The sequence below is a fragment of the Festucalex cinctus genome, chromosome 11 (assembly GCF_051991245.1).
Source record: "Festucalex cinctus isolate MCC-2025b chromosome 11, RoL_Fcin_1.0, whole genome shotgun sequence".
Taxonomy (NCBI): Eukaryota; Metazoa; Chordata; class Actinopteri; order Syngnathiformes; family Syngnathidae; genus Festucalex; species Festucalex cinctus.
In genome coordinates this window covers 20,713,644-20,726,646 of record NC_135421.1, presented here as the reverse complement: position 1 = coordinate 20,726,646, position 13,003 = coordinate 20,713,644, and the positions used below count along the sequence as shown (strand labels likewise).

At 38.2% G+C, this 13,003-nt stretch overlaps 1 protein-coding gene across 4 annotated transcripts in view; it reads right to left on the bottom strand.

Annotated features, from left to right (window-relative positions):
• The window catches only part of LOC144030672 (partitioning defective 3 homolog B-like), a 181,146-nt gene that overhangs the window by 112,196 nt on the left and 55,947 nt on the right, over window positions 1–13,003 (bottom strand). For 3 of the 4 annotated variants that reach the window (XM_077537156.1, XM_077537155.1, XM_077537157.1), the window contains 3 exons: window positions 12,345–12,446; window positions 3,386–3,539; window positions 678–772 (listed from right to left, as the gene is read on the bottom strand). In XM_077537156.1, coding sequence (XP_077393282.1) covers window positions 678–772; window positions 3,386–3,539; window positions 12,345–12,446 — 351 coding nt within the window. Of the gene's footprint in view, window positions 1–677; window positions 773–3,385; window positions 3,540–3,793; window positions 3,940–12,344; window positions 12,447–13,003 lie in introns of those variants that run through there. The other variant, XM_077537158.1, reaches the window with a different exon arrangement.

Here is a 13,003-nt window from a genome sequence, read left to right as displayed (position 1 = left end):
CTATGATGGCAAAATCTATTTCCCCTCACTAACCACACACGCAAAATTCTGTATAGAGAATTACACTGATAATTTTCTGCTTGCCTAAAAGAATTATATGATGACGTACATGGCTTAATGTGGTTTGGTTACGTGTTTATCATCTTCATCTTTTTTTTTGTTTTTTGTTTTTTTTTGTTACATGAATCAATTGTTGGTGCCATTTGACTATACTCGAGGTTCTCCCATTCACCTGCAAATCCAGTAATTAGCAAGATATAAAACCGAGAACCTGCTTCAACCACCTTTAAGAACAAACCATATCCACCAAAGAACTGAAACGCGTAAACATATTGCTCTACAGGGATTTTTACAACGTGGTAAGAAAAAGATTTGTTTCGAGAGGTTCACCACTCAGGAGTCCAATCAAGCATGGCGAGCCTTTCAAAAGACATCTTGTGGGACTTGCTATGTCCAAACATGTTCGGGGAATAACTGTAACACTAACATAAGTACTCACAAATAAAATGATCGCAGATATCTTATATTTCAACTAAATGTGAGTCTAAGGCTATATGTTGGGATATTATGTATGTATTTAAAAATATGTGTGCAAACACATATGTGATGCTGTACATCGAGTGACAAATGAAGGGTTCAGGTTTCAGAAGAAGCATCTGACATTGTCAATGTCTTACCATCACAGAGGCATCTCCATGGCGGGAGGAATCAAGCTCGGCTGACTGAGCACCGAGAGCTGAATCACTACTGCTTCTCACCAGCAGGGGGGTGTCTGTGGAAATACAAAGGCACATGTTGCAAGAGCAGTCTACAATCCATCCGCATTTGGACACTTACTGCCAGTTTTAACTCCTATTTGGCATTTGCTATCATATATTCAGGAAGAACTATGAATTTCTAAATGCAAGAGGGATATGACAGAGAGGCTTCTTAAAGGCAGATGTAAATAAGAAGGACAAATAACTTCATGAATCAATAATACCGTGTTGAGGATTACTCTCATAATGCACAGCAAGCAAAATGACAACATGGTGACCTCCTTTGTAAAGAGTCGGTGTAAGACGCTAATGCAGATGATTGGTAACTACATTTCACATCAAGGCAAGTCAAGGTGAAATAATAATAAATTCTATTGAGTGTGTTGAATTGTTAAATCGAATAATTTACAAAAAATGGAATGCACAACTTGGCGGAATAAAACCAGCACGTGTGATTCAGTCTCAACTAGTTTGCCACTCCGAGCTACATGTGCACAGACTTCTGTGGCACAAATCATGTGTGCTGCATTAGCGTCATCAATATGAAACTGGCTTCAAGGAGAAACAGGACTTCAGCTCTTTCACAAAGTGAGAAACCACTGGAAAGTGGAGGTACCTGCAGGATAACTGCTTTTCAAAACACATTCCATGGTACAGTTTTTTGTATCCACAAAAATGAATACAACAAAAAACAAACAAATCAATGCGTTTCATACAGTACCTCCGAACAGACTGGTGCTCATTGGTCCAAATGGTCAAGTATGTGATTTGCAAATATTTGTATGCATATAAAGGTAACATATTGCACCTCCTGTTGCTCATTTCATCAGCCCACTGCATAAAATAATCATAAAATAGAAGATGATGAATGAAACACTCCTCTATTGACGATCACTGCTAGAGTTTAGTAAAACAAGGGCATCACTGTTGGATCTGTATACTCCCTTCTCTCATACTTATCCTCTTTAATCATAATCAATTCATATACTGTATACATTAAGACATTGGTTATGTGAGCCTTGTGGTTCCGTTGGGAATTGGATGGCAAAGGTTTGGATGAGAGAGCGTTACATGAGCGAACAAATGACAAATGATATTTGTAGGGTCATTTATTGATTGTGACAAAATGGACCCTTGGTGCTCTTAAGACTGTCTGGGGGGTAAGGATTACATCAATGCCATAATCAATGCATCCCCTCCCACTGAATGGCAATGAAAAGGAAGAGGACAAAAGAGGCATAAATAGTTGGCTCAAGTTGGCTGCAGTATGAAAGTGAATAGGAATAAAAGTGAGATTAATTTGACAAGACATAACAGTACAAATGAGTAGCTGACAAGGGACAAACAGTCATATGCATTTATGGTCAGGGACTTTCCAACCTCCATCATATTTGTAGACTAGTCATAAAATGTTTCAGAAAACAGAGAACGCATTAAAACAAAGATTTGAAGATTTGTTTTTGGAAAGAGGAAAGTTACTCTCGAGTATGAGTAGTAGACAGAAGCCTAACTCTGACCTTCTCACACTGACAGTAATAGTCTCCAGAGCGCTGTTACCTCTAATCTTCCATGACAACCACACATTACCTCTAATCTCTCCTGCCAGGCAACCATACTGAAACAGACTAAACTTCCTGTCTTAACAGTGGCTGGATCGAACAGCTCGGGCATCTGCGCAACCGAGGAAAAGTTTCACATCTTCAAATGTTCTTAGGGAAGCTGGAGGGAAATTTGATGCCAGGGTAAAAGCAATATGCATTAGAACAAAGTGTATCATTTTTCTGTCATGACATCCATAGACTGACACACTAGGAAGGCAAGCAAGTAACATGACTTCAGTTGACCTATTAGTCCCCCCCCAACTTTCAGTATTCTCAACTTGTATTTCTTTTTACTCATTTTATTTCATAGCTAACAGACAGAAGTAACCTGGCCTCCTACCAGATTATGCAATATTCTCCCTTTCGTATGCCTTCTGTGTCTCTTATCTACTTTATGTCCTTTTAAATAGTGCCACTAAGGTTCAGACCGAGACGCCACATAACTGAGATGTCTTGTTTTACAGGGGAAATATAAGTAAAATATGTGGCAAAAAAAACAAAAAACAAAAAAAACATGCAGTTGAATGTTAAAATGACAAGTTGCTACTCTAAAAAGTCTTTAAGTTATATTTACAGTTAGTCTAACAGTAAAATTTCCCAAGTCATGATATATATATATCTATATATATATATATATATATATATATATATTGTTTTTGTCTGTTTAGATTCTCAATCGTTCAGGTCATGGTTACCCACAAAGGTTGAATCAAGGCAACACTTCTTGTTTGTTGAGTTGTTTTCGGAAAACGTTAAAAATGACTTCTTTTAAGATGGTCATTTTCAAGAAAAAGGGAGACCTTTCTTTTATTTAGTATCCAACTATCCATCTATCCATCATTGGAACCGCTTTAACAATATTTGATTAAAATGTCCATCATAATTGTAAGACGTAATGGCATCATCAAATATCCATCCTCAATATCAGTGAGTACTAAAATGCAAGTACTTGGTTTGGGGGGGGGGGGGACATGCTATTGGTACAGTCTCTTAGTGAAACTGTCTGTTTTTTTTCCCAATACTCACTTGACTTGAGAGCTGATGAAGTGACTTCTATCTCTCCTCCCGTGATTGGCTGGAAGACGGACAGCTCAGCCTGGTAGCGATCATGGCTGGGGGCGGGGCTTGTGTTGGCTGCATCCCTCTCCTGGGCTTCCTGCTCCTCATACACAGCCATCAGCTGGTAGAAATAAGAAAAACACACACTTAAGGCATCTGATAATTTTCAAGAATTCTTCAAATATTCTATTCTTCCAAATCATTTGTTGTGGGAGGTCGAGAGCAGTAACTTTATGGTTTTACAAACAGTATAACACGAGTCAAAGAGAAGGTAAAATGTTTGCAATGTTTGTGCGCGTCAAATCCCTAAATATATTCCACAAGAAATATATTTCTTCAAACCGAAGAAAGACAAATGTCTTTTGTTTACTTTACCTTGTGGATGAGGACACTGTAAAGGACGTCCAAGGAGCCCAGCATTCTAATAAGAGTGTGTCTAACTACTACTTAACAGCCTCCATTTGTGTCCCTCCTCTTCATGTGTGCGACACGGGGCTCCCGCTCGCCTTGTTATATAGTGCAATCCCTGTCTATTGAACATAGCACTGAGTCTGCGTTTAGCTTAACATGGGACAGAGCTCGTCAACACTGGGTTTCTAGGGGCCTCCACGCAAACGCTGAATAGACCCGTGTTTGTGTACATATGTGGCTCTGGGTGTTTGTGCCATAGATATAGAGGCAAAGAATAAAGAAAGCAGAGGTTGCCAGTAAAGCCAGATCCTTCCTGTGACGCAGAAGTACAGCAGATACAGATGAGGGTCACTGCAATGCGAGGTATGTCCCTTATGTATGAAATGCTGACAATCGTGTATAACATTCCAAAATAGAACCCAAATACAGTCTGTCCATCATCCATCAGAATTTTTAATCTGATACGGTAGCCGTTGATATACTCACAGAAATAGTTCAAGCCTAACTTGAGATTTATGTACTTTTTTTACATGACAAATTCCCATTTACTTTTTTTTTTTTTTTTTTTTTCAAAACCAACCAAATACACCTTACAACAGGACCGTCTCAAAAAATTAGAATATTGTGATAAAATCCATAATTTTCTGTAATGCAATTAAAAATGCAAAAATGCCAGACATTCAGGATTCATTACAAATCAACTGAAATATCGCATGCCTTTTATTATTTTTAATATTGTTGATTATGGCTTCAGTTTCAGAAAACTCAAATATCCTATCTCAAAATATTGGAATATTTCCTCAGACCAAGTAAAAAAAAAAGCCATAATCAGCAATATTAAAACAATAAATGGCTTGCAATATTTCAGTTGATTTGTAATGAATCCAGAATGTATGGCATTTTTGCTTATTTATATTGCATATATGATACATATTCATTCGTCTAATAAAGCCTATTTATTTGAAATTCATAATCCTCAGGTTTATATATATACCAGTAGTATTACTAAAGTATAATTACTCTAAATTAGTAATGAGTATTTATTTAAAATACATACTGTTTGAATTGCATAATAATCAGGTTACCTATACATAATAAATACACTATGTGAAAAACTTGTTTTTTTTATTTTATTTTTTAAATTTTTCATGTTTTTGGGATGAAACTGAATGTAGACATCCCAAAACACATAAAAATAAAACAATAGTAATTAATTTATTAATACTAAATACATAAACTGAGGATTGTGCATTTCAAATAAATTTATAAATGCTTTATTAGACTAATCATATAAGTTTTATTTGGTAGGTTTGTGTTAAAATGATCTAAAAACGGGAATTTGTTATAAAAAAAAAAAATAATAAATAAATTACGGTCCATAAAGTTGGGTTTGAAATATTTCTGTGAGTGTAGTTGACAATATGTGTTCTTACATTACACATAGTACATAAATTCCGTGTCATAAACGAATATTGGTAATCTGGGAGTGTGTGTAATTTACACAGGACTACATGCTAGTATGTGTAGACCACAAAAGGCCATATGGAACAGCATTATGGAGACTCGTGTAGCACAGATGGACACATTCTGTGCAGGAAATTGCAGCTGATCAAAAATATTCAACAGAAGGCATCTAAAGGCGCTTTCACACCAGCGAACTCTAGTCGGTTCCGCCACTTGGTTCAATCCACTTGTAACCACAGCAAATGAACTCCTGGGCAGAGCAAATCAATCAATTTTGCGTGTAGCTTAATGTGCTCTCGCTATCTTTTTTTTTTTTATGATTTAATTAATGGTTTCTTAATTATACAAAGGTTTAGTCTCCATCCCCCAATCCCATTTAAAGCCATTTTATCCAGCATTCCTTTTCTCCACCCTCTCTTTTTTCTAACCTCTTATCTCATTCAATTACCTCGCCGCACAACAATGTATGTCTGAGTAGCTTTTGAAGTTGGAATTGCTTTCTGTCAGGTGTCACTGATTAGAACACCCTCCAATCCGAACGCTGATGACATGTAGGAGGTCTTTTTGTGCGGCTTTCGTGGATTTGAGGCTTTGCTTATGTGATACTATAAGTCTTTCAAGCTGAGAACACATTCAGGATGAACAATACATTAAAGAGTTTAATCTTCCTCCTATCAATTTCCTTTTCTAATGCTGGGTGCTCACCAAGTCCGAAAAGGCGAACTGGAACGCTTCCTTCGCGAGCGTTTCACCGGGTAGAGTTTTTTGGAACTATTGCCACTCATTCGCGCTTTTGTGCGCACCGGAGCGGAGGAGGCGTGTCCCTTGGTCAACAAGGAAGTGGAGCACTTTAGCGAGTCAACAAAAAGTGAGCACCGCCAAGTACTTCAACTTCTTTCCTGGGACTAAACAGCCGTGGCACTATTTTCTCCTTCTTTGAGGTACGTGATAGTGCTTTCGCTTTTTTAGTGGAAAACTGGTGGCCGCCCGTTGCGCTAAAAATAGCTTTGACATGGATGATAAACATTGCTGCTTCCTCAGTACAGTTCATTAGCAAGTAAACAGACTTACCAGCACTTGAATGCTACTTCTTTGCTCACCATTCTGTCCCGGCTGGTGTGTCGATGCGCTCGGGGTGACAATAGAGAAGACACTGTGTGTGACGTAGCCCGTACTTAAAGCCGATTGGCTGCCGCGAGGCGAAAAGCGGAAAAAGTTTTTTAACTTTGGCAAATATGCGATTGTGCGAATTTTCGTCACGAATGTGCAGATTTTTGCTGCTGCGCACGGCATCCCAGCGCGCCAAACGCGTCCTCCGCGCCGCCCCACGCACTTTCGTTCCGTTGCGTGCGAACTCCATTGAGTACAGTGCCGCCGAAACGCCTTCCCCCGCTTTTGGTGAGAACGCAGCATTAGACAATCAGTTGCACTCACGTTCTCATTTAAAGTCACTGAGTGGGAATCGATTTCATACTGGCTGTATGTCAGCAATGGTTATCACTACGCCAATAGTGACCAAAATTAAATTATTTCCTAAAGAACAAATATAGGGTCCTTGGTTTACGGCGGGGTTCCATTCCGACTGTTATGGTCTGTCTGTAATGTGTTAAATTAAAACATTCACTGAAAATTAACGTCTTGAGGCTAACCCTGATCGCCATTATTCATATCAGTGGTTAGGAACAATGACAGTGACACAAAGTTAAGCTTTGTCACCATATTATGATGTCCAATAATATGCAGACGACAATTGTGTGCTAACGGCAACTTTATTCATCACACCATAACAAATGCTAAACTGCACTGCCGTTACTGTTATAATAATTGTTCCTGACAGAATTTAAAAAATATGAAAATAAATTGTTCAGGAAGAGAAATTTTGTATATGCTAGCTAGCATCTCTGTATCTGTAATATCGTTAGCCTAACTGCATGACTGCAATAATTGAACTATTAAACAGAGTTGAGATAATTTAACTATTAAACCATACATACGTTTTCTATCATAATTGGTAATCTTTTGGAATCTGAATCAAATCAAGGAACCGGAATAAGAACCAGATTCAGTCCAAATTCAAACAACGCCGAACCCTAGTTCTGTGACTACTTTTTATGTCGCTGCTCAGATTAGTTCGCCGCGCTCAGTTCAGAACCTCAAATCCACGTATGTTGTAATGCCGAAAATCTGTACCCTTGTGAATTTGCACTGCTTTTGAGAAAAATTATAACAAAAATTCCTTTAATCAATAAATCAAAGGCTTTTCACCCCTTCTCTACCTCAACATTTATTGTTCGCTTCATTCCATATTATTTGATTGAAGGAGTAATTTCTTTCTCCATATCCTGAATCACCTGCTCGCATGCTTTGGCCATGATTTGGCCTCCTCACCAAGTCACCCCCCTCTGTCTCCTACTTCACTCACCGTCTCTTTTACCCTATCTTCTAATGAATTCAATCATGTTTGAGTCACATCTTGGTGTGACCAGTCCTGATACATATGTTGACCTTTCGCTCGCAACCAAGGGGGGTTAATTGAGTCAAGGCGTTTACTCTACAGGAGGACGAGCCAGAAAGCCAGAGAGATTAAGAGACAGCGGCAATAGGTGCATTAAGAGTGTCAGAATGAGACAAATAGGCGCAATTTGTAAGAGCATATGAGAAGACGAAGCAGGTGGGGGCAAAAGGGAAAAAGGGGTTAATTGCTGGTGTGAATGGAATGAAACGCACTGGGAGGAAGGTAATTAAAGAACCGAGGAGGAGATAGCAAAATAGAGGCAAATGTGGGCTTGATAGGGACAGTGTGTACGCGATGGGTACAAGGTGACAACAAGAAGGAGCCAATCAGCAAGCTACGGGAGATTGATTTTAAGTGATAAGGAGAAGGGGTTAACAGGGTGATTGAAATGAAACGGAGTGAGAAGCTGATAGGGTGAAGAGGAAACGGTTAATTACGAGTATAATAAACGATGAAGCCTCTACTCTTCACGGACCTTAACTCTTAATTAAGGAAACACAGCTGCACCTGCGGTCCACCCATAATTGATGGATGCATGAAATAGGTGTGCGTGAGTGTGTATTTGTGCAAATTGTTTTTATGATGAAGCCCACATCCTCACGGATTCATTGTGATGATTAATTGTTGTAATGAAGTATCTGAAAGTGGGGTTTGTTAAGGAAGATGACAAAGAACTGGTCATTTATATCATTAACTCATCCAGACTGTCAGTCATGATACAGACCTGGAGTTAATGAACCAGTCATAAAAAAAACAAAAAACAAACTTGTTTTAAGGCTGCCATTGACAATTTGTTCAGTAGGGTGAACGAATAACGTGACTCAAATAGGTAACAGCTTGTTTTGAAGTGCATTTGTGTGACGTCTTTGTTGTGTCCATTCAGCAAATATCACAGCACATTGAGGTAGAAAAGCCTAAAACCTGTAGTTTTAAACTTGACAGAGATGAGAGAACAGAAAACATATTTTTTTGTTACAAAGAACTCATTTGAAGACTGTCTGATAAAAATGTTCAAGGCAGACCACGTCTATTTTTTAGAACAAAAAATCTCACTCACTGCCGTGGACGCGTATATTCGTCAGCCGGAATACAACCATTTTCTACCACTGATAAATACATTTGTCGAGTACGTTTTTCAACAGATAGAAAAATAAAGAGTGTTTCACCAAGCTTGTCTGTGAAATTCAGGTTTGTAAACTACTGTAATAACTATCATATCACTACAGGTGGTGGCATTGCATCACTTTGGATTTGAGCTCAACACAGCATTTTATGCGAGGATAAAGATTAGGGTGTAAATCTAGCTACTGCTAAATAATTATTTTGACATCAAAAGTTCAAAGTATCACATATGTACAAAATATCAATGCCAAAGTCACTGTCTGCTTGACATGTTTCTTTTGACAAAAAGCTCGTTTTCTCTGCTATTTGGTCAAAAAATGATGTTTATGGTCAACTAACCCATGTTCTACTGCTGATTACTAAAGAGCAGAAAATGCTAAAGGAGCTCTGGAAATATATGTACTGCCAAAATAGACTGATAAATGAGGCCGTGAAATGCAGTTTACCGATAAGGCCATAGCCTCATCAAATACAATTCACAACTCAGATAATAAATGAGCTCAGTGAGTGAAATAGTAGATCATTTCCTTCTCAAGGACTAACATCTAACCTCTTCTCTACTCACATAGATGCCTACCGCCGTGAACAAGGAAGTTCAATTACAGAGTCATGACATTGGAAAGATGGAATGGGAAAAACCGTCAAAATGCGTCAAATGACAAAAGTAGCATCTAAGTGCCACGTAGAGTTCCTGTCAAGTATAATATTAGACGCATACTAACTGAAGTACAGGAGATTACACAGTAGATATTTTTAGTGGTGATTCTGTTTTATTATGATTGGTGCCTTAAGTTCCTTGGTTGATAAATGTTTAAAAATGGTAGTTGTGTGTTGTTATACATACAATAAAACAACAAAGTAATTTATCCAGGAAAAAAAGGCTAACCAAAATAAATAAAAAGACTTGTATGCCACAACAAACATGTAAAATGAATGTTTGTACCCATACAGAAATGGACTATGATTCTCTGTAAATGAAACCATTTCAACGTGTGAAAGCAATAAGGTACTCTCATTTCTTTGATCCAAGGTCAATATTATTCTTACCGGCTGGCCACTTCACATGGTGGGCCAAGATGGCAAAGGTGACCAAAAAACTGTTTGCATAGCCGCACATTGGGTGTGTGACAGAAACCTTAGAGTGTGTTTGTCTTTCACGTTCATTCACTTAACTTAAGCAAGCTGACATTACACTGTAGAAAAATAAATATCTCTGAATCTATTTGCTATGAGAGATGGCATCTCAACTCAGTCGAGAATGTTTTCTCTTTGTGTGTATTAGTAATAGCTTCAGGTGTTCGACATGGACTCGAAATAGTATCACAATATCATGAGGAAATAGCAATGATAACAAAAAATTACATTTAACAGAAAATGCAATTTACAAGTAGCAGTATTTGTGCAACATGCAAATTAAATGCTTTCAGACTGCATGTAGCGAATATCTAATATCCGCGTCTCGCATGCTTATACCTGTAAAGTCTTCTTGCACTCTGCGAGGTTAGTACACAATTACTCAGTAATTGTGAACAACAGTGCACACATCACCTCAGAGCGCTAACAAGTATCAATGTGCCCTTAGTACATACAAAAAAAAAACGTTACAGAGTGCAAGATCGACGCATCATATAATGATGAATGAATATGGCCCAGTGTGTGCCCTCAATTCAAAATATGCGATAGTTCAGAGATGCATTGTGTGTGCAGATAATGAGACAATGACGACACTGATATGGCCAAGTCCCATAACGGGCCAAGAAATATACGCGCTGACATGCTTAGCCAAATCAAATGGACAAAGTCAACACATTTGGCCTGATTTACTACTATCCCAACATAGCCAACACTAAAGCACTTGCGTGTTTACTCTAAAAGATAGTGTACGCTGTTGGCAACTGGCGTACAAGTAGTGGTGACCAGAATACTTAAAAGAGGGTTTTGTGCTTTAGGTAGCTCAGATGGGTTTCCCTATTGAACATTTTGAAGAGGACCGTAAGTGCAAAGCGAAGACTGAAGTAATCTAATTAGAAGTGTTTGTAGAAGAGGCAAACAAACAAACATGACTCAGCCATTCTCCAGTCACGTGTGTGACATTCTCACAAAAATTCTGTTGTTTTTCCAGGATTCAAGTCAAGTCAAGTGAAGTCATCTTTATTCAAGCTTAGGCAATAATTGAGACGCTAGTCTTAGGTTATCTCCGTCAGGCTATATCAGTATTTTAGCTTTTTCACTTCCCTTCTCAGATATACTTGGGCAAATGTGCTGTGTCACGTGTGACTTAAAAATAAAAAATAAAAAAAAATCGCATGAAAAACAGGGGGAAATTGGTGGTGGTGGGGAAAACATGCAGGAAGATGTCTTCAGACATTTCTAAGATTAATTTTTCCTGCTGTAGATTAATTCTAAAACAAAAATCTTCCAGGTTTTTACATTCATTACATTACATTTACATTCTGCACAATTTCTGCTCTTAAGTTCCCATATTTCATCAGCTGCCCAGCCACAATTGTTGCAAAAGTACAATTTTATTCAGGCTGGAGATTATGATAACCTGTAGTTTAAGTGGGAAAACATAAACCTTGGTCATGTTATTTCATGAGATGATATAACGTTTGAGAAACTCAAATCTTAACGGGCACAAACTACTATTCATCAGGACGGTTGGAAATGAGGTGATATAAAAGAGACCAAAGAAGACCATAGCGGCAAAACATTTTTAGCTTAGGAAGCAATGTATCGCGTATGAAGCAGTGTGGAAAGGGGAAACTAAAACATGCTAGAAGCTGGAATGTAAAACAATGCATCCCTTTCTTTCAATACAGTAGCTGATAGCAAATTTCCAAAGCAAACCAAACAGTGAGTTTCGGTCTGAGGTGTAGCAGGGAGAGGAAATAAAGAAGAAAAATATATACCAAGAAGAAGGCAAAAGCAGCATGGGTGGAATTACAGTGTGAGGAGTCACATTATGTAAATTATAGCCTGAATCAGCACCTATAGCACCTACTGGTGTGCGCCCAGAGCTACTGTATGACTAAGTTTGAATCTAGTGCATAACCCTCCTATTTTAAGCTTGTTACCTACACAGCATCCCGCTCACCAGTGGAGTGAGAGGAAAGTGTTTCATAAAAGATTATATAAAGGTAATGAGAGAAGCTAAAAAAAAAAATGCTAATGAGTTCCAGTGACCTCAGAGATTTTTTTTAATATGAATGAATCCGTCAGACATACATCTAGGAGCGACAAAGAAATATAATGGACCAACAATGTGTGATATAATGTAACCGTAGACGCAACCTTGTTCACCAATGAATAAAGGCTTGTGAAAACTAAAGAAAGTGTCGTTCAAGATGCCACACGCAAAAACAACAATGTTGAAAAGGTAGCTTTTGGACAACACATTTTGCAAGGTCTTACCTTGTCCTTGTCCTCTACAAGATCACTGAGTATGTCGTCAGGATCCAGAATGCCTCCGTCACAGTATTCAACATGGTGTGTCCGAACCACAAATTCCCCTTCCTATACAACAAAAGGCAAAATAAATGCAGATCAACAATATGCAACTTGAAGAGAATTGTTTTATATGCTGTCTTTGTGTACTATTGTGTACGGAACAAACATTATGGTTTCTAACTTGAATAGACCCTTCCAGCGGACGTTACTACTTAGCTTCCGCTGCGCCTCACGGAGTCAAGTCAAGTCAAGTCATCTTTATTTATATAGCACTTTCAAGGGCAAACATCCCATAACAAATGAATGTACACAGCTTTTGGGCGAGCGTTTTCGTTAAAAGTTGGGAAATATGTCAAATGTCACAAAAAAAACGTCCCGAGTAGGACACTACATTACTGTGAATCTGGCCAATACTGTACAGTCACATGCAAACACCTAAATCGTGAAAAATGAAAGTGCATTATCAATCAAAATATGGTTGTGGATCATTAAATCCCTCTTTCGGGGTCAGTTGTTTTCATAAAACACCTGTGACAAAGGATGTTCTGACAGCTTAACTATCCACATCACCATATTACAGTTCCTCTCAGCTGCCTTAATAAATACGCAAGATGTCTGAAGTA